This window comes from Cynocephalus volans, chromosome 3, assembly GCF_027409185.1.
Source record: "Cynocephalus volans isolate mCynVol1 chromosome 3, mCynVol1.pri, whole genome shotgun sequence".
In the NCBI taxonomy this organism is placed as follows: Eukaryota; Metazoa; Chordata; class Mammalia; order Dermoptera; family Cynocephalidae; genus Cynocephalus; species Cynocephalus volans.
Genome location: NC_084462.1, coordinates 21,429,627 through 21,452,149, shown reverse-complemented (window position 1 = coordinate 21,452,149; position 22,523 = coordinate 21,429,627). Strand labels below are relative to the sequence as shown.

At 38.8% G+C, this 22,523-nt stretch overlaps 1 protein-coding gene across 2 annotated transcripts in view; it reads right to left on the bottom strand.

Annotated features, from left to right (window-relative positions):
* The window catches only part of CYTH3 (cytohesin 3), a 130,757-nt gene that overhangs the window by 23,380 nt on the left and 84,854 nt on the right, over positions 1-22,523 (bottom strand). For both annotated transcript variants that reach the window (XM_063090400.1, XM_063090401.1), the window contains exons 2-4: positions 5,416-5,498; positions 3,349-3,413; positions 2,695-2,761 (exon numbers count right to left, since the gene is read on the bottom strand). In XM_063090400.1, coding sequence (XP_062946470.1) covers positions 2,695-2,761; positions 3,349-3,413; positions 5,416-5,498 — 215 coding nt within the window. The remainder of the gene's footprint in view (positions 1-2,694; positions 2,762-3,348; positions 3,414-5,415; positions 5,499-22,523) is intronic.

The window sequence follows — 22,523 nt, the reverse complement described above, 5'->3', positions numbered from 1 at the left end:
ATGTCATCACTTTGAGACTTAAAATATTTCCACCTAGCCTGAAAGAATTTATTTACTCTGACAATATCTCCATGTTTCACAATGTTACATGGTTTCACAGGGATACAGGGGGCAGGGGGTGGGGGGTAAATATTATTTTGAATTGTGTCTGAAGCATGTGAGATCACTGATGCAGGTATGGACTGAATGTTTGTGCCCCAACATTATGGTATTTGGAGGTGGAGCCTTTAGGAGATAAGTAGGATTAGACGATGTCAATCTGGACATGGCCCTGGTCTGATGGGATTTGTACCCTTATAAGAAGAGACACCCTAGAGAGAATTCACACACCTCACTACCCCCTGCCCACTGCCATGTGAAGATACAGCGGGAAGGCGGCTGTCTGCAAGCCAGGAAGAGGGCCCTCACCAGAACCTGACTATGCTGGCACCCTGATCTCGGACTTCCCGCCTCCAGAACTATGAGAAAATAAATTTCCATTGTTTAAGCATCCAGTCTGTGCTGTTTTGTTATAGCAGCCACAGCAGACTAAGACAAGTGCTACAACAAGTGCTCTAAGTCTAAAACCAAAGAATTTTGATAATTTTCCGAGCAAAAGGCCACATGCAGACTAAATGTCCCATCTGCTTTTATTGAGCAAGTTAATTACAAATAAGTTGTTGAAAAGAACCAGTAATTAATATTTTTAAAATCTTTCAGGTGAAGAGGAATGCACAGTGAAGTCTGCTGGACAATCTGCCACAGTCCAGGGAAAGCAGGTTAAACGTCTACTTCCTTGGATGTGGTGAGCAGATGCCACAGGATGACCAGTGGTCTGGGATGTCCAGGTTGGACTTGGAGCTACCTGCAAACAACCCCAGGGGCTCTTCCCAGCTCAGTGGAGAGCAGCGGGTCTTGGAGCTGGGGTCCTTGGCTCAGAACAGTAGTGAGTTCCTTAGCTGTTCTGGGCCTTGATTTCCCCAACTGTGAAACAGGAGTTAAAATGGAACCTCCTTATCTCATAAGGGTGTTGTAAGGACTAAAGTATATCAATTAAAGTCCTCCCTTTGCATGATTCCTGGCACATAGCAAGTTCTCAATGTTGGCCCTTACTACTGTAAATCTGGCACATAGTACATGTAAAACAAGACAGGCAAGAACGCAACAGGGAGGCCTTCATAAGCACGAGGGCGAGCTCACACTCAGGAGACTGAAACCTGATGCACAGTAGAAGCATCACTTGAAAAAATAAGTGCTTATTTGTCTGTGTTTCAGGAGATCTGAATCTACCCATGAACTTATTGGTGTGCCACCCTGTGCTGCACTTGGGTCCCTTTAAAACATGAAGTCCAGTTTTTAAAAACATCTACTTTTGTAAAGCATCCAGGGATGCTTCCAATGCTTATTAAATCTGCTGATAATTCAACTCTGTGAACTCAACTCCTAAAGAAAAAAAACTTATTACTAAACCAAAATATCAGATCATTAGCAAATTCATAAAATCATTTCCATTGACAATTTCATTCCATTCGGGAGTTGATTTGTACCCCATAAGCAGAGAATTAGGAAGCAATGGGGAAATTTTCACAGTGAATAGAGTACACCAGTTAAACAAAAACCCTCTCCAGCTGCAGATGTGCTATACCTTAAGAAAATCCAAATCTGCAAATCATGAACAGGAATTAATGAGATATATTTTTTAAAATATCATTTGCAACTGCACTTATAAATGTAAGTTTATAGACCTTAGATGCTGCATGGTATGATTCCTGCAATCAATGAACATTTATTGAATGAATAAATAATTAACTAATTAGTACAGAGGCTCACCAAGGTCATGGGTTTGGATCCCTGTACCAGCCAGTTGCAAAAAACAAAAAAAAAAGTATAGAGGCTCGATGTCAGAAAAGTAAGAATAATGTTAGAAATGAATACCAATTAAAGACCATGAGCAATGAAGCCAACCAGCTCTGCAATCAGAAGACCTACCCACCAATACGTCCTTCCTTTCTCGACCACGAGCTGTGGCTTGCTCAGGGCTACCCTTCTTTTTCAAAATCAAAATGATGTTACAACTGAGTCACGTGTACCAAAAAGTTTTACAGACTCTGCCAAATCCTTTAGCTCCAACACAAAAACAAGCAGTTACATGTTTTAGGTTTTACTGTTTTCGGCCATTTTCCTAGAAAACCCAACTTAAGAAAAGACGTTGGCTTCAGTCTGGAGGGATACCCTGTGCTTTCATAGACACCTTCTTTTTAAGGTAAATGGAAGGAATAAAGTCTTATGACTTGGACCACTTAACCTGCCCAGATGCTAAAACCTATAAACTGTGTACAGCTGGATTCCAGTCCTACATCTGCCCTTTGCTAATCACATGATTCCCCTGCTGTCAGGCCCAGGTTGAGCAGGAAAATAAAGGGAAATAAGCCTCCATGGCAAGGGCTGTGCTGGCTCTGCTGCCGGCTCGTGCAGGGCCATTTCCTCACTCAGGAGCGCACACTGAAGGAAAGGCCCTCAGTGCAGGCAGTCAGCTCACCAGGACGCTTCTGCTTCACCCACATATCAGCGGCCCTTTTTTGATAAAAATTTAACACCAATTCCCAGTCTCTTTATGAGGTGAGACAACCACGACTGTCCAAAAGGAAGACAGCCACTAAAATCGACCAATCAACCCATCTCTTGCATGCCAGAAAACTCAAAGCATTCTCTTACCTTTTTGGGATCCATGTTGAATTTCTTTCTTCCCATAGCAATTTGCTTGTTCCTCTGAGTAGTTTTGCTATTAGTAGTTTTGAAATAATTAAAAAATTATTAGTGATTTCCCAGTCTCACACAGAACAGCTGGGTCCCAGCCCCTCAGCATGATTCCCGCTCATAGCAGCTCAACGCAGGAAAAGGCACAGGCCCTCTGGAGGAGCCTCCACCCTTCATGGGGGAAGCGGGGGTTGGGTGGCTGCTTTCACTCTTTTCTACATTTCTTAACTTGAGATACACTTCTTCAGAAAAAGCTAATGATGACAAACGGCGATTTTTAAAAAGCACAGTGTCTTATGATATGGAAAGGTTACTTCTATATGGGTTAATTGTGAAGTGCCTGTTCTTATTCCTGAACATATAAAGGTAGATGACGACTCAGAAAAAGTAGGGGATGAGAAATAACGTCCAAAGAAACATCCCCTGACTCCCGCATGAAGAGGGGGGGGGGGGGGGGCGCAGAAATGAACAACTCCAAGAGCTCCCCATCCCCAATCCCAACCCTTCTCACCCCTGCTGTACTCACCACACTTTTTTATAAGTTCAGCTGGAGGGTGGAGGTGGGGAGAAAAGAGATTAAATAACTCGAAGGTGTAGCCATAAATTGTTTACCTCTCCTCTACAGAAGTTAGATTGTCGATCTCGGTCATCACTTCTGCAATTTCATATTTCAGCCTCTGTCAGTAAAGAAGAAGGAATTTGTGGGGGGAGTGTGAGGACTGTCTTAACCTTCCTTGTCCTAGACTCAGAGAAATTTTAGCCTTCCAGGCACGAGCTTCCTTAAGGTCTTGCTGAGTCACAGGTATGGGGAAAATCAATACTTTCATCAATACAGCTCAAGTTTCATAGTCAGAGCCACCACAATTTAGGAGAAAAAATTATTTGTCCACCTCTCATCAGATACCACATCAGAGCCGTCCACTAGGCAGACTCCAGGGTATTTGTGTGTAAAATCGAGAAGGGACACTGGGGAAAATATCACAGGTATAAAAGATAAAAACAGCAAAACGACAGCAAGGAGTCTTTAGTTCCCTTAACTGCAGCTACTCAACATCACCCCCACACAGTCACCTGCCACCTATGTTCTTGGGAAGACCAGTTACCTAATCACTAGTCTTGGCATGATTTCTGTCACTTAGTATGAGATGGAGCACCATGGACAGAGCTGGGGAAGGAGGGGGTTGAAAACTGATCCACGCACTCAGAGAAGCCAAAAACATCAGAAGGCACAGACTCTCCTTTTCCTTGATGTGGCCCCCACTGGCTGAGAGACCTTTGGAAGCCTGCTGATGGGATCTGTGCCCTTATAAGAATAGACACCCTAGAGAAAGCTCACGCCCCCCCCCCCCACTATCCCCCGCCCACTGCCATGTGAAGATACAACGGGAAGGCAGCTGTCTGCCAGCCTTATAAGAAGAGACACGCCAGACAGAGCTCACGCCCCCCACTACCCTGTCTCTGGGCCTCAGTGTTCTCATTGATCAAATGAAGTACTTAGAGCTAGATTAACATTCCATATTAATTAGTAGTATCATTACTAATGTCCAAATAATATACATATTTTCATTCTTCAATCAAAGGACCTACTCTAGGTTACTGGATTTTTCCAAGAATGAAGGGTAACTGTGGAAGAAAAATTTCCACAAATTATCTTACAAATAAAAGAAATTTTTATTTAGAACCCTATTATTTCGTATGCCAAGAAACTTCAGACTTAAAATGCAAGCTCCTAGAAAGGAGACATTGTCTGAGACAAGAGCTGGCCCTACGGAGGCTTGTGAGGCCATGTTTATTTTGGCAATGACAATGACTAGGAAGTTTCTCAAAGAAGAGCCACATGTCTGATTGACTTTCCCAAGGAAACCACAAAAGGAAGGAGCCAGTGCTGGCTTTCTGAATAATTTTTGTAACAATCACAGACACTGTGACACTGAGACTGTGGTTTTATTCATTTGCTTCTCCTGTGGGACCCTCCTCCACCCTGTCCTCTGAGTAAAGTACACAAATGTGGAAAGAACAATGTTTATTTGCCTGCGTTTTATTCATCTTTGTTTAATTTGTCATTTTATTCCTACCACCTAATAGGCACTCGGTACATAACTGGAACCCAATATATTCTTATCCATTCATTCAAAGTATATTTGTGTGTCAAAAATATAACAGGCTGGGCTGAGCCTGTGGCGCACTCGGTAGCGTGCTGCGCAGCATCGCTCCCGCCGCCGCGGGTTCGGATCCTATATAAGAATGACCGGTGCACTCCCTGGCTGAGCGCCGGTCACGGAAAAAAAAAAAAAAAAAAAAAAAATATATATATATATATATATATAACAGGCAATGTTCTAGGTACTAGGGACATTGGTAAATGAAACAAGGTCTTATTATACACTTTTAGAGAGCAATATGTTTGTGGATTGCTGCTGTTGTTTAAACATGCCATTTGTGACACTGGAGTCACCAGTCAGTTACGTCTGTTATTTCTGACTCCAGTTCCATGATGTCTTGATTTCTATCCCAGGGTCTGACTGTCCGTGTGTACAATCTTTGCTTTACCTACTTAGATAACTTCTTTTCTTTGTCTCTTTGTGTGGTTCTTACATACACACACTAATCATCCATTGTTTTACATTACTCTATTTACTATTTTACCCCAAAGCAAAAACTAAAAGAGATTTTTTTTACCTCAATGTCATCAATAAGTTCCTTTTTCCTCCGACGAATGTCTAGAAGTTCTTCTCTCTCTTCTAATGAGAGGTCTTCAGGCACTGAGAGAAAAAAGAAATCAAACCATTAAACAACAACTACTTTGGAGAACAATTTGGCAATATTCAGTAAGGTTGAAAATGGGTATATGCTACCACCCAGCAATTCTATATTTAGGTATCTATCCTAAAGAAACTCTAGCAACAGACCATGCATAATATATTCAGAATGATATTGTCTATAATAGAAAAACAAACTAAATATCCACCAAGAGGAAAATAAATAAATTGTGACAAATTCATAAAACAGAATTCCACATATTAATAATTTTTTAAAAAATGAATTAGGCTGGCCAGTTAGCTCACTTGGTTAGAACGTGGTGCTGATAACACCAAGGTCAAGGGTTCAGATCCCGTGCACCCAACAGCCACCAAAAAAGGGGGGGAAAAAAAAAGAATGAACTAAGTCTTTCAATACTTTGATGTGAGTCTAAGATGAATCTCACAAATAAAACGTTGACTATAAAAGCAGGCTGGAGAACTTATACCATATATAATACCTTTTATAGAGAGTTTAAAATCAAGCACATTAGTTAGTAAATGTTTGGGGGATATACATATATGTGCAAAGAATAAATAAATGCACAGGAATAAGAAACACCGAATTTGTGATAGTGGCTCCTTCTGAGAAGGTTGGGGTGAGAGGAAACACAATCCAGAAGGACATCAGAAGTTTCAATGCAGTGGGTGAAGGGTGGTTGGTGCGCAGATATTGGCTGGATTTTTTTTATTGACACAGTTGTTCATAATGTCTTCTTATTAACAATCAGCCTCTGCAACATTTTCCATTCCTACAATGTATACATTCTCTTTCCTTTGATTAATCATAGTAGAGTTGGTTTACTTCAGTAAGCTTTTCAAAAAAATAGCTTTTGACTTTAACAGTACTTGATTGTGTGTTTAATTCCTATTTCATTAATTAGTTTAAAGAAATAAAAGATTAAGAATATGAAGAAACAGCCAGAGAACATGTAGAGCTTCTACAAACACATGAACAGGGTGTGATAACAGCATACAGGCAGATAAGTTAACCGACAAACCAGAAGACAGTGCCTGGAAGAATACCCACAGGCCAATGAAAACTTGATTTTCAGCAGAGCTGACACTGCAGCTCAAAGGACAGAGTGGACTCTGATAAATGATATGTGTTGTCAGTTACTTGTATGGAAAAAAATGTTGCTTATCTGAACTTTAATATTAAAAAATGTACATATGGAAAAACATGAGATCACATACCTAATTATTATCATACATATCTTTTATCATTACAAGTGTTGATTAAAGGCTTAACACTACCCAATTTTTAGAAGAAAATTGAAAATGTTTTTGTAATTTCAAGGTAGGGAAGAATTTCTTAAATAAGAAGGAAAAACTGTAAATTACACAGGAAATTAATAAATTTAATGACGGTAAAATTAAGAACCTTTGTTCACCAAAAGTTCCACACCGTAAAGTGAAGAGCTAAACAAGAATCTGTCAAAAGATTGGTATCCAGAATATATAACTCCTACAAATCAATTAAAAAACAAACAAAAAAAACCTCAACGCTTGGAAAATGGGCAAAAGGCAAAAGACTTGAACAGGCACAAGACCAAAAAAGTATGAATACACATATGAAAAGATGTCAACTGTTTTAATAATCAGGGAAATTCAAACTAAAATGCCAATATGAGATCTCCACTAGTAAATCTCACTGAAACTACAGTAAAGCAACTTTTAAAAACTGAGAAACCTGTCACAGCAAAGAAAATGGGAGAAGAGAGAATTACCACCACATTTTAGAAGCTGGAAGAAACACCAGACCAGCAGTAACTGAATGAACTGACATGAAAAAGACAACTCTTAAGCCAACAGTGGGAGAGACTAAGGAGGAACCTAACTGGCACAAAAGAATCCTCAAATAGCTCAGGCTCTGTTGCACCAGATAGCTCTGGAGGTGGGTTAAGAAGGGGGTAAACCGAAATTAGGAGGACTGGTTGAAAAATTGTTTGAAAAATGATTGGATCCCTTCCTTTCCTTTCTCAGTCCACCGAAGATTATTTATCTGCAGAGAATAAAACAGAGGGACTAGGGAACGCCAAACACACTGGAGGGCAAGGGCACCCTACCAAACACAGGGGAAGGAGATAAACACAGACACCCACTCCCATCAACTCTTCTTCCCCACTGGGCTCCCAGTGCTGGCCACCAGCCCTTTACTCCCACCTGCACCACCCTCGACAAGAGGTTGGGAGCATCTTCTCTGCAGAATCTGACCAAGTTTAGATATAAAGATACTGACATGGGGCGCAGGGTGCACCAACAACCAGCACACCCACACTACCCTGCAGAGAAACTCAGTACAGCCTCCTGCTGCACCCAGAGCTTCCAATTCGTTTCTTAGACCTTCACTCCTACACTTGAGGTAAGCCTCTATCTAACACACAAAACAGATACTCAAGCAGACACAAAAAAGCTAAAAGAGGTAAAAGTGGTTACACCTTGGGGAACAAGAAATGTGGGAAGGCAGGGTAATGCTGGGCTTTCCCCAACAACAAACCTTACACAGCCAGTTACTGATAAGTATAAAAACATGCATTTCAATCTCACCAGACTAAGCCAAAAAAAAAGCTTGTTGGGAGTGTAAATTCGCATGGCCACTATGAAAAACAATTTGGTGCTATTAGTATGAAAGATGTGCACATACTATAACCCAGCAATTTACTTTTAGGTATATAGTATATTAGAAAAATTTTTCAGTACTGCAACAGAAGATATGTATAATAATGCCAAGAAGCACATTTTGTAGATTAAAAAAAGGAAATATCCTAAATGCCCATGAAGAGTAGAATGGGGAAATGTGTTGTTTATTTATGCAATGGAATCCCAAATAGCTATGAAAATGAATAAATATAATACTACAAGTAACAAATGGATGATCTCAGGAAAAATAATGTGGAAATAAACACTTTTTATATAAATCTCAGAAACATAAAAAATGAAACAATATATTACTTAGGTATACAAGTATATATGTAACAAAAAAATAAAGAAAATAATAGCAATGATAAATGCAGAATTGAGAATATTGACCTCCTAGAAGGGAAGGAAGGGCATTGGATCAGGAGGGGAGGCACAGGATACTTCAAAAGCAATGCCAATATTCTTTTGCTAAAATATCATTATTAACTTTAGTACAAATTTAACTTTAAAATCTTTAAGCATTTAATAAAAATATTTTTTAAAAGTTAAGCAGAACCTTGAGTTTCAAAAGCACTTCCACAAATCAGTCATGACAAGTCTGGGAAATTAGATAAAGCAGAGAAAGATCTTATTTCATATATTACTGCATCTAGTATATTTAGCTCAGAAAACTCACTGCTATTTAGTAATTAAAACCAACAGTCAAATGAAAAGAAGAAAAAAAGTTGGCCATATCCTCCCTAAATAATCTCTTCAGATTTCATATTTTCAATAATCATCTGATACTGAAAAGTTGTTTATCAGGGAAAATAACCTTTTTTTTTTTTTTTGCAGCTGGCTGGTACAGGGATGGAACCCTGGACATTGGTATTATCAGCACCATGCTGTAACCAAATAAGCTAACCAGCTATAGCCCCTGAAAAATAACTTCTTGATGGCAGTGGTTATGCCTAAAAAAAGAAGAAAGATGTATTAATGTTCTCAGGGGTACTATAGGTATTATGTCAGAGCTCTAATCAGTTATAATTTTTTTATTAAGACAAAAATTAAGCACACAATGCTCATGAAAAAATAACATGTGGCAAAGTAAAAAAGAAACTTTGCAAAAGATATATTTTCTCCAGATCATTATTCATAAACACATTTTGCCCCAAACAGAAAAAAAAAAATGAAATATTTCACAAAGATCCAGATAATATATACAATTAACACAAAGTTTCTAATTTCCTGCTTCCTGTATCAGATCTAAGCTTCAGTAAATTCTGTGTTAGCGATTTTCTTAAGCAATCCTCTATGCTGAGTAACTAATGAGGAAGGAACTATCATTTACTGAACAACTACACTGGGCTACATGCTTTAACAGGTTAGAGCCATTAAGTCCACCAAAATAACTTTGAGAGCAGCCATTATTATCCCCAGTCTACAATTGAGGAAACTAAGGCCAAGAGATCTAATGATTTTCCCTGGAGAGAGAGAATATTTGAAGAAATAATGGGTGAAATGTCCCAAATATGATGAAAGAATTGAATATATACTTCCAAGATGTTCAACAAACTCCAAGTGGGATACACTCAGAGATCCACATAGTCATGCACATGCTACTGGGCGGGTCTATAGCTCAACAATGTCTTCAGGGACCCAGTCCTTCCATTCTACTTTCCAAAGTGTCAGCTTCATCCAAAGGCTAATGTCTTTCCTGCTGGAGGCTTCCAGCAGCAACTGGGGTTGCACGTTCCTTTTTCCTGTGGCTCTCTCAAGCGTGAGAAGTCTTCCTTCCCAGAAAGTCCCATACAATCTCTCCTCAATTCTCCCAGGCCCAGCCTGGCTCAGGCTTGGGATTACTGTGACTGGCTGATACTAATCAACAGGGGTTGAGTGAATGTCCACCAAACTTAACATCTGAGGGGAAGACATATCAAGAGAGCCAGATCAAGAGATAATGTGGGAACTAAGAGAGAGGGATGCCTCCAAAAGCAAGAGAATAAAGAATCTCAAGAGGGAGAAAACCAACAATGCAAGTGCACAAAGAGCTCAAATAAAATAAAGAAGTAAGCATGCAGTTCTCGAGCCTTCAAAGCTATTACTCTTATCACTAAGAGAACATCTTATTCTAATAAAGAGAAGAGCATATCCAAAAGTAACCAATTGACTGACAATACCCTGTTACTAAAGAGTAAATGTATTTCAAGATTCATATCAAGTCTGTCAACACCACCGGCTGGGCTCCCAAAAGGAGCCTCACAAGAAAAAAATTTTCTTCTGCTGAGTTCTCCAATGTAGATATAAGAAAACAAGAGTTAATTCAATCACCAGCAGACATTTTGTTTTCTTTTAAGAAGTACTACCTACAGTTTCTCCCCTCTTACCATGAAGATGAGCAGAGTTGGCTGATAACAGAGTGGAGACTTAGAAAATGAATCTAAACACCAGGATGCTTTAACTCTAAAGATCCCAAAGCTCTTTCTGATCAAAACCTTTAATGGATTTTCTTGATTTTCTTTTTCAGTAATGCTTATCTTTTCCTATGCTTTTAAGGCCCTAAGGAGTTAAATAAAGTAGTGACCATTTACTTTATCAGTAATTTCAACCACAATTTGATATCTAAGAAAAAGAGAAATTTTAGAAGGTATGATAATGATACTGAGGGTATAAAGAAAATGCCCTTATTTTCTAGAGATTCACACAGTAGTATTTAGGAGTGTAATGTTATTATGCCTGTATTACTTTGAAATACTTCAGCAAAAAATGGATTGAGCAAAATGATAACTTTTAAATCTATTTGATGTATATGAGTTTTCATTATCCACGTTACATTCAAAGGGTTTGAAATTTTTCATAATAAAAGGTTAAAAAAAAAAGTTTCAGGCTAGTAACATCTCTTATAGCAATACTTTTTACGGAATTTGGTGAAAGCAAAAACAGAAAATAATGCAATGCTCCTTGGCGCACTAAAAAGAATAAATAAAATGAATAGAAGTATGTGATGAAATATTTGAACCAATCTCTGCACAGCTTCTGTCATTTAAATATATTGTTGTCCTATAATTTCTTTGGACACCCAGAATATATAGTGAATACCAACATTTAGCTGTTACACCAGCTGTTTAAGAGAAGTTCTATCAGTATCTCTCTGCATCCAATATAACTTTGCAGTCAGGTAATCTGCTGATACACAGACAATTTCACACACGCGAGTGCCATACTAGAAGTGGGATGATAAGCAATGTTCAGAGAAGGTATCCTTAATTACCCAGACCTTTCCCACAGCAACACATCAGTCTTCACACAATGAAAGCAATATAAGGCTTGGATTCAATTACTGACATCATTTACAGTTTGTCACTATTAGATAAAATGAAACAAGGGATTCACAGTTTCCCAAGAAATTTATTAGCAGTTTATTTTTTTAATTGAAAAAGAAATATACAATGGCTACACGCATACACACACAGAGGCATAAAATGAAAATTTTCCTTCCAACCTCAATAAAGCTACCCTATTTAAAAAAAATTTTTTTTAATAAAAATAAAAAGCAAATTAACTGGAAATTAACTGGTCTGGCAGTGAAATCCCTGAAGTTGAATGTTCCTATCACGAGCTTCCATGTGGAATTCTGACACTCCAGAGATAGTCATGAGAAAGGCCCTTCACCTCTTGAGGCTCAGATCTTCATTTGAAAAGTTATGGAGGAGGTTGGATACACTAGATTATTTCTAATGATGCACCAAGCTCTACAAAAAAATGAATTCTACAGGAGTCATAAAACAGCAGGTATGGTTTTAACATTTTTGCCCTAATTCTTCATGGCAAACATAAGTACTTTCATAAGGATAAAACAATGTGGAAAGAAGGCAGGAAATCCTTTATTTAATTAAAGTGGTACTGCCAGTGAAGTTTTAGAGTAAGAATCAGGAGCTACTTCATGTATTTCAGCCCAAGTCCCTGCCTTTCTCAGGCACTAGTCTTCCACAAATGGAGAAGATCTGCAAAATCAGGAGGCTCATGGTTGGTGAGGTCTGTTTTGGGTTCAGGTTTGTATGAATTCAATTAAAGTACATAAGGGGGACTTCTGCTTCCAGCCAAGATGGAGGGGAATTGGGTTTATCTTCTTGCCTGAAATGATGAAACAATGGACAAAATTCCACAACCTGCAAAATATCTTTCAAAAATAAAGGTGTAAGAGTCATTGGCTGCAGGGTTCTTGTGCAGACTGAGCCATTGGTCCTGTGCCAAGATGTTTCAAAGCATTATTTAAAATGTTTGGATCCCCATGAAGCCCTACTATATCTATTTTACCAGGAGATTTGGGGAGGCATGGGACTGATGGGATTCATCATTTATAAAATCAGGAGTGCTGATAAAAGAGTAAAGCTTTGAAAGGTTTGAGTCCTGCACCTGCTCATGGTCCAGCTTTACTTGGGAGTACATGAGATGAAATGTCAGTCTGCCTATAAATTTAAGCAAGCTGTGTTAGATGGGAACATGGAACGTTGCTGTACACTTGTATAAGTACCGTGTACTTTGTGGCATGAATACATGTATCTGTGAGATGTACCGCTACCAGTTTAAAAAAAAAAAGGTGAAACAAAGACATTTCCAGACATAAAAACACTAGCATTGTTGGGTGGGAGGGGGGAGAGGGAGGAGAGAGGAAGGTTTCGATAATGGGCCACAATAATCAACAACATTGTATATCGACAAAATAAAATTAAAAATAAAATAAAATAAAATAAAATTACACATAGAAATGTTAAAAAAATAAAATAAAATAAAATAAAAACACTAGCAGATCTCCTCAACAAGAATTGTTAAAGTTGTCCTTCAGGAAGGAAAAAAAAAGATACTGGATGAAAATTTGTATGTACACAAATGAAAAGTACTGTAAATGGTAATTATGTGAGTAGATATTTTCCCCTCATGAAGTAAATCTCTAAAAGATTTACTGTTACCATTTAAAGTAAAAATAACAAAAGATGCATTGGATTAATAACAAACATAAAAGTAAAACACCATAAAGGAGAAATGAAAGCATACTGCTATATAAGATTCTTATTCTAGGACTGGCCAGTTAGCTCAGTTGGTTAGAACACAGCCTTAAGAACACCAAGGTCATGGGTTCAAATCCCCACACCAGCCAACCACCAAAAAATAATAATTTTTTTAAAAAAGATTCTTCTTCTATATGTGAAGTGGTATAATATCATTTGATGGCAGACTATGATAAATTAAAGGTGTGTATTATAAACCCTAAAGCAACCATTAACATAAAGAATGTAATATTATTATTGTATTATTAAAAAATTCAAGAGAAGAGTGCTGGTTCCAGTCAAGATGGGGAATAGACAGTCCCCAGAGTCACTCTCTCTCAGAAATCAATCAATTTACAACTATAAAAATGTAACATCAGCCAAGCTGGGCCACTGGAGCTTGGGGGAAGAGGAGGAGAGACCTATGGAGTGCATGAAGGTGGGAGAAACCACGATGAGACAAAGAAAAAACTGCTCTTTAATGCAGCAGCCTCTTTAAGGCTGGCACTGCTGATCACATGGAGCAGGAGCCAGCAAAAGCCACGCTGTGCCCTTTGGATGGAGTTGCCTGGAAGCAGCAGGGGAGAAGAGGGCCTTGGCGGCCCCCATAGCAGAAAGACCACTAATAGGGTTCCTGTGGACCCACATAGGAGGAGCTACAACAACTGAAAAAATGGAGCCACTCAGAGGTCAGTAAGTCATCACAAGGGACTGGTGCATGGCCTGTCCCATGGGAAGTGTTAGCAGCACGGGCCATCGGAGAGATGGGCCCACTGGGGCACAGCAAGGACAGTTGACCTGCACCTCAATCAGCATAGGACCACTCAGAGGATACTGGTCAGGAATATAGAATTGTATGGGGTGCAGTTTGATGAAAAGACTCAGGCCCAGATCAAAGTTACTACACAACCCAGGTGCACCAAGTCTCTGGAGAGCTGGAAGTACCTATAAAGTCAACCATTATAACCTGTGCTGCACAAAAAGCCTTCTCTAGGGAAGCAGCAGCAAAGCAGCAATTTAGCTCAACCACAGGGCTCAAGTACTGGTCCCAACAGGAAGTGCCCCCTCTTTTAGAAATAAGCAAAGGACAAAAAAATTAGTTCCGGCTCAGACACACCACCAGCGCCTCAGGTCCACCCAGGAACATGAGGCCTGAAGCCAGGGACCAGAGCACCCTCCCACAACCAGGCACACTGCCAGCACCTCGGGGCTGCCAGAGAACCTGAAGCTTGGAGCCAGGAACCAGACCCCCCTCCCACAGGGGACCAGGCCCCCCTCCCACAACCAGGCAAACCACCAGCATCTCGGGGCCCGCCCAGGGACCTAAAGGATGGAGACGGGGTCCGGACACCCCCTCAACCAGGCACACAGCCAGCACCAAGGAGTATGCCAATAACATCACCCCCATGTGGGTGGCCCACCACAGCCACCACAATAACCATGGCTGCCGTGAAAGCGGCTAGATGCCACAACCACTGCGCAAATGGTCCACCAGCCACTGGAGTGCACTGACACAAGGAGAGTCACCAGCAGAGATAAAGAAAAGAAGAGGATGTCTCTTTCCACAAAGCCCATTCCAGAATGACAGAAGAAGCATCTGCTCTGTGATAATACTGGAGGACCTGATCACACCTCTCAGCATTGGACAGATCATCTAGGCAAGAAATCAACAGAGTAACCATTATTCTTTCAGAAGGAGAGAAGAAATCTAGGGTAGCTAGAGTGGGGAGGGTGGAGGGTGAAGGGGATAGGATGAGATTGGACAAGGGCATAAAGAATAAGTATGATTTGTAACAATATATATGCTAGTAATATTGATTTGATCAACACATCTCAACGTTGGACCCCAAAAATATATATAATCAATTTTGATTCAATAAAAATTTTAAAAACTTTAAAAAAGAAATTCAAAATCATTATTTTATTGCCCTACTTAGTAAAATTGAAGTGCTCATCAGTTGTAAGATGTATCCCTGATTTGAAAGATGTTATAATGTGGAAAACTCTGCATCTCAGAGTCAATGAAAAATGGGAGATTATCATACATACTGACATTAAAAATAAATGGTATCTCAAAATTGATTAAGTACTTTCTAACTTTCCAATTATATTAATAATCTAGTGACCTAACAGATTCCAATCTACCAAGCAGCTGCAATTTTCTGGTTTATTGCTATAAGTATCTAAGGACACCCTTACAAATTTTACACACACACACACACACAAACACACACATACACACACACACACACAACACACACACACACACACACACACACACAATCTTCCATAAAGTTAATCTGCAGTTCTGTGACTTTGGTTATGTTTTAGTCACTAAAATCCAATGTGATAATTTAATAAATTACTTATTGAACAAAAATTTGATAATTTAACTCACAACTGCATAATTTTTGGCTACCTAGTCCTAATTGAAATTGATGTCTCTTACCCTTAAATTTATCTTTATTACTAATCAATACCAGCTTTTTTGTTAAGATATTGTATTTTTTGAATTTCTGGTCAGTTCAGGGACTGACCGATTCTACAGGACACTAAGAATTCTGGCAAAGCATGGGCTTGGGCACTGTTAGTCCACTAAATAGGAACTCTGTATAGGGAGCTGTGGCTTATCTCAAACAGAAATAATACCTATCTTGTAACACTACAAAAAACTGGCAATTTAAACTGTTAAGTGACCATGAGTTCCTAGGGACTAATGGAGGAATGTGATGATACAAAGAACAAAAAAGGCAGGCTGTGGGCTACGAGGAGCTGTGCTTCTGGTTCGCATCACCATTCAGCAGCTACTTGACCTCAGCGAGGTGATAAAGCAGAGTTCAAACAATCACATCCAAAGGGGAAACAGGGACAGTCACATCTGAGCAACAACAGGAAGGGCCAGGTCAGTGGAATGCTACAGCTAACCGAGGTGCCATGACTGAATTGCAGGGGGAGGTTGGAGCAGACACACCTCTGCGGCATGGCAGGAGAGAGTGAGAAGCTCTGAGCAGCCTGAGTCTCTATGCAGGAATCGCTCCACATCCCAGCATGTGTCACCTTGGAAATTTTTCTCTTCTGTCATTTCCCCTCATTCTCCATTTGCTGATCTTTATTGTCCCAGAACACTAATTCTGTGCCCAGCCTTTTTTGGATTAGGTGAAATAGTAACATTTTTAGACAAACAAAAACTGAAGAATTTCTCACCAGCACACTAACATTAACAGAATTCTGAAAGAATGAACTTCAATCAAGAGAAAAGACCCAAGACAGGAGATGTGAGATGCAAGAGGGAATGAGCACAGATTTCCATGAGCAAACCTAAAGAAAAACTGACTATATAAGATAATAATGTCTCATAAAATTAAAAATAGAACAAAAATACCCAACGACAATAGCATGTAAATGGGAAGGGAAATAATTTGCTCTGAAGTTCTTAGAGTTCTAAGAAGGAGGGTATAAATGATTAACGTTAGACTTGGCAACTTAAGAATACATACTAAAATTTCTAGGTTAAGCAGAAAAGGAATGGAGTTCAAAATGCCCAAATTGGGAGAGAGGATTAAAAACTGGAATGAGAAAAAGAATCCAAAAAAAGAAAAAAAGACAAAGAGAAATATAGAAAAACCATTAGAAATATAAAATGCAAAATAGGGGAACAGGTCAAAAAATATATATAGAGAGAGAGAGAGATAGAGAGAGAGATATCTTTACTATGGTAGACAGAAAAACATGTCTACAATATTTTGCAGTTCCTCCTAGCAAAAAGGAAAGTCTATTTCCCACTGTTTTCTGTGGACTGGCTTTTGGACTTCCTTTGACCAAGAGAAGGTGGCAGATGTGACAAGATACAGGGTCCAGAGCCCAGGCCTCAAGGTCTTGCACCTCACTGTCTTCAAACCCCCAAGACTACCGTGATCTGGAGAAGACCAGGCCAGCAACCTTGAGAATAAATCTATAGTTGAAAGAAACCACATGGAGAGAGAATCCCAGACAACTCAGCTGCTGCATCCACCTCAGCTAAGGCCCAAGACATGAGAGTAAACTCATCTGGTATGAGCTCAGCCCCAGGTGACCTGCCAGCTGAATGCAGCTATGTGAGTGAACCCAGACAAAAGCAGCTCATGAACTGCCACCCAACTGGGATTGTAAGAAACAAAGACACTTGTTGTTTTAAGCCATTTACTTTGGAGTAAGTAGTTTGTTACGCAGTAATAAACACTGATAAGTTTACAACAGACATAAATGGGAAAAAAAAAAAAACAAGTTTTAAAACCTAGACTTAAAAAAAAAAATGAATAAAAAAGAATCCCACTAAATGCTCTTTATAGGAGGCACATTTAAAACAAAATAATATACAAAAATTGGAGGTGAAAGGGTAGAAAGTGATATATCAGAGAAATCCTTACCAAAAGAGAGTTGGTACTGCTATGTAGATGTTTAAACAGACAAAATAGATTTTAACGAAAGAAAAATAGACTAAAGATAAAAAGTGTCAACAGATAATGACATATTGTTCAATTAATCACAGAGTTAACAATTCTGAATTTATATGCATCTAACAAAATAGGCTCAAAATAAATACAGCAAAAATTAACGTGTGTATGCAAAAATGAAATTTTTTCAAAGGCAAAAATATATATATATAAAGATATAGAGGATTTGATTAACACAATAACAAGCTTGAGCTATGGACATAATATAGTTCACAAGTATAAGATGAACATATTTTTTTTCACATTTTAATACATCTCTGAAATCAATTGTGACATTCAAGGGTACTTCCAAAAGTTCATGGAAAAATAGAACTAAAATATAAATCTTTTCATGAATTTTTTGAAGACCCCCTGTATACATGTCATTGCCTACATATCTGTAGATTTGCTTATTACTGCTAGAGGCATAACCGAACAATTGCTACTGCTTGATGTTTCAGTCAAAAACAAAATGTAAGAGCAATCTGATAAAGGAAGATGAGTCTAGTCATTGCTAAAAATCTTTCATTGCTACCTTCTGGTATGATCAAGAAAATGTCAGCAAAAAAACCTGCAGAATTTGAAAAAATAGAGGAGCACTCTTTTAAGAGATGTTGTATCACCAGTGCCTTGGATGGTGAACACACTGTGTAGAAAAACACAAATACTAACTATTCTAAGTAGAAAAGCAATTCAGAAGAGTGGAACTTTGATTGTGAAGAAGTTTCAGGAACACCTTGACCCACTTATTTTTCTCATATTTTTATATGTATGCACAATAGCAAAAAAAATAATAAAAATAAAAATCAACATTTAAATAAGTTGAAAGAACTATTTCAGTCAGTATAAATAGAAAATTCTAAGTGAGAAGAAATCACTGAGTCTGGTTTAAGTGCCTCAGCTTTTTTCTTCTTAATGGAACATAAAATGATGATGCACCTTACAGTTAATGCAGACAGATTCAATGGGATCACCGCACCCAACAGCTGTGCAATGCAGGTTCTTTTCAAGCACATTTGGAACATTTGCGTAAAGTGATTACATACTGGTCCATTAAAAAAAAGTCTTAACACATTTCAAAGGATCGGTGTGGTAGAGACAAAGAAGTGGCTTTGCTCAACCTCTGTAGGTGTCTTACTATAAAGCAGAGTTTAGAAAGCTCAAATTACATTCCTAGACCCTCTTACAATTAGGCTTCTAAAGATGAATTTAGCCCTACCAATTGGATGCAGTGCGCAAGATTCGAAAGAGAGAAGTGAAGCAGAGGCCTCATCCTGCCCTTTTTTACAGGCTGCTTCTCAGCTGGCCAGCAAGGAGGCGAAAGGTGAGGGTTTTCTGGGAGAGCATTCTGTCTCACATTGTTCTCTAGATTCCTAGGAATCAAGTGTTTGTGGTGGCAGCAGTGGCTTCTTGATTCAGACTCTGTGACCTATAACAGCTGGGATGGGTATAGAGCTCAATGGTTCCATGGGTTGTCTAGGAAGCATGAGTCCCTCTAGTGACTCAATCTTGGAGACCCAGGCCAGAGCCCACTCTTCTAGACATTCCAGGGCTATGGCAAGCACCCCAATTCTCCAAATCACATCATCCATTCTGCTCAAAATACTTAGAGTGTTTTATATTTCTTGCATGGAAGGCTTATTGAAACCATTTTTGTCATAAAGACCACATTCTCTGACCATGGAACAATTAAGTTAGAAATCATTATCAAAACAGTGACTAGAAAAACCCATTTGTTGCATATTAAATTAAGAAACACAGACAAATTAAAGCCACCACAGTAACCAGTGTGTTTGTCAGTCATTTGCAATTTGTCATCTCCTAGAAGGAGAGATGTGTCCTCAAAAAATAGGAGACATGGTCCTGGTGGGTTTCGAACCGACCCGTCCTGATCCACCCGCTGTGTGTATGAAGAAGCAACTACTTTATCTTTTGGAGTGGCCAGCTATATTTATCCTGATTTAGGATTTCATTTCTATGAACATTCATCTTAAATATTTTTGGCTTTTCTCTGCTTCCACCATCTTGCAATGTGAGACCCCTGGGTTGCTGTCACCATCACTGGATGGACTTTGGACTTCCCAGCCTCAGAAACTGGGAGGTGGAAGCTCAGGAGATACCACACACCCTGTGGTACCACCCCATGACCCAGCAGACCGGCTGAGTCCAAGCTGACCAGACAGGTGGCTCCCCAGAGAGGCCCAAGACCCGAGGCAACCACACACACAAGGCACTAGTGGCCAACTGAGCAGTCACCGAGGTAGCCATACCAAATTGGCAACCCCAGCAACATCTTAGTCAGACAATAGTGTCAAACCTGTAGACTGTGAAACCCCCTGCCACAATGAATAAACATCAAAGAAAAGATACTAGAAATGCAAAAAATCAAGAAAGTACACCACCAAAGGGTAATAAATCCCAAGCTCTGGATCCTATAGAAGAAGCCCTTGAAATGTCTGACAAGGAATTTCAACTGATAATTCTAAGAAAACAGAATGAGATACAAGAAAACTCAGCTAGACATCATGATGAAATGAGGAAAAGTATACAGGACCTGAAAGAAGAAATGTACAAGGAAATCAATGCCCTGAAAAAAAAATGTAGCAGAGCTTGCTGAACTGAAGAATTCATTCAGCGAAATAAAAGACACAATGGAGAGTTTAACCAGCAGGCTTGCAGAAGTCGAAGAGAGAATCTCTTAATTTGAAGATGTGCTGTTTGAAATAACACAGGCAGACAAAAAAAAAAAAAAGAAAAGAAAAAAGATTCAAAGGCATTGAAGAAAATCTGAGAGAGATATCAGACAACATTAAGCACTCAAATATCCGAGTCATGGGTATTCCAGAAGGGGTGGAAAAAGGAGATTGCATTGAAAACATATTCAACAAAATAGTGGCAGAAAACTTCCCAGGTATAGGAAAAATCACAGATCTTCAGATCCAGGAAGCTCAAAGATCCCCAAATGTATTCAACTCAAAAAGGTCTTCTCCAAGACATGTTATAGTCAAATTGGCAAAACTCAAAGACAAAGAGAGAATCTTAAAAGCTGCAAGAGAGAAGCATCAAATCACCTATAAGGGAGCCCCAATCAGACTAACATCAGACTTTTCATCACAAACCCTAAAAGCCAGAAAGGCATGGGATGATATATTCAAAATACTAAAAGACAGAGATTGCCAGCCAAGAATACTCTACCTGGAAAGGCTATCCTTCCGAAATGAAGGGCAAATAGTATATTTCTCAGACAAACAAAAACTGCAGGAGTTCACCACCACACGACCACCCTTACAAGAAATTCTCAAGGGAGTACTGGGTTTGGTTCCTGAAAAATAACTACCACTGCCATAAAAACCCAAGAAAAATCTAAACCCACTAGTATCATAAAAATGGCATTCATGAAGAGAAAACAAACAAACAAAAAGGCTATCTACAACCTAAGGAACCAACAAACAGAAAACAAACAGTAAATCAGAAAGCAAGGAACAAAAGACACCTAAGACAACCAAACAACAATCAATAAAATGCTAGGAATAAATCAACACTTTTCAATAACAACTCTTAATGTAAAAGGCTTAAATTCCCCAATCAAAAGACACAGACTGGCTGACTGGATTAAAAAGGAGGACCCAACTATATGCTGCCTTCAGGAGACCCACCTCACCCATAAAGACTCACATAGACTAAGAGTGAAAGGATGGAAAAAGATTTACCATGCAAACAGAAAAGAAAAACGAGCTGGAGTAGCTATTCTTATATCTGATAAAATAGACTTTAAACTAAAAACCATAAAAAGAGATAATGAGAGACTCTACGTAATGATAAAAGGATTGATCCATCAAGAAGACATAACGATCATAAATATATACGCACCCAATGTTGGAGCAGCCAGATTTATAAAACAAACTCTATTAGACCTAAAGAAGGAAATAGACACTAATACCATAATAGCAGGGGACCTGAACACCCCACTGTCAATATTGGACAGATCATCTAAGCAAAGAATCAGCAGAGAAACACAAGACCTAAACAGTACTCTAGACCAATTGGACATGGCAGATACCTACAGAACATTCCATCCAACAACCTCAGAATATTCATTCTTCTCATCAGCACATGGATCATTCTCCAGGAGAGGTCACATATGAGGTCACAAATCAAGTCTCAACAAATTCAAAAAAATTGGAATTATCCCATGTATTTTCTCAGACCACAATGGATTAAAATTAGAAATCAATAACAAATGAAATTCTGGAAACTATACAAACACATGGAAATTAAACAGCATTCTACTTAATGACATATGGGTCCAAGAAGAAATTAAGCAGGAAATCAAAAAATTCATTGAAACTAATGAAAACAATGATACATCATACCAAAACCTGTGGGATACTGCAAAAGCAGTACTAGGAGGGAAATTTATCGCATAAATGCTCATTTCAGAAGAATGGAAAGATGGAAGTGAACAACCTAACACTTCACCTTAAAGAACTAGAAAAACAAGAACAATCCAAACCTACAGTTAGCAGACTGAAAGGAATCATTAAGATCAGAACAGAACTTAATGAAATTGAAACCCAAAAAACAATACAAAAGAACAACGAATCAAAAAGTTGGTTTTTTGAAAAGATAAGTAAAATTGACAAACCATTAGCATGGCTAACAAAAAAAAAAACAACAGAGAATATTCAAATAACAAAAATTAGAAATGAAAAAGGCGATATTACAACTGATTCATCTGAAATACAAGGAATCATTCGAGACTACTATAACAACTATACGCCAACAAATCTGAAAATCTGGAGGAAATGGATAAATTTCTGTACACACACAAGCTCCCAAAATTTAGC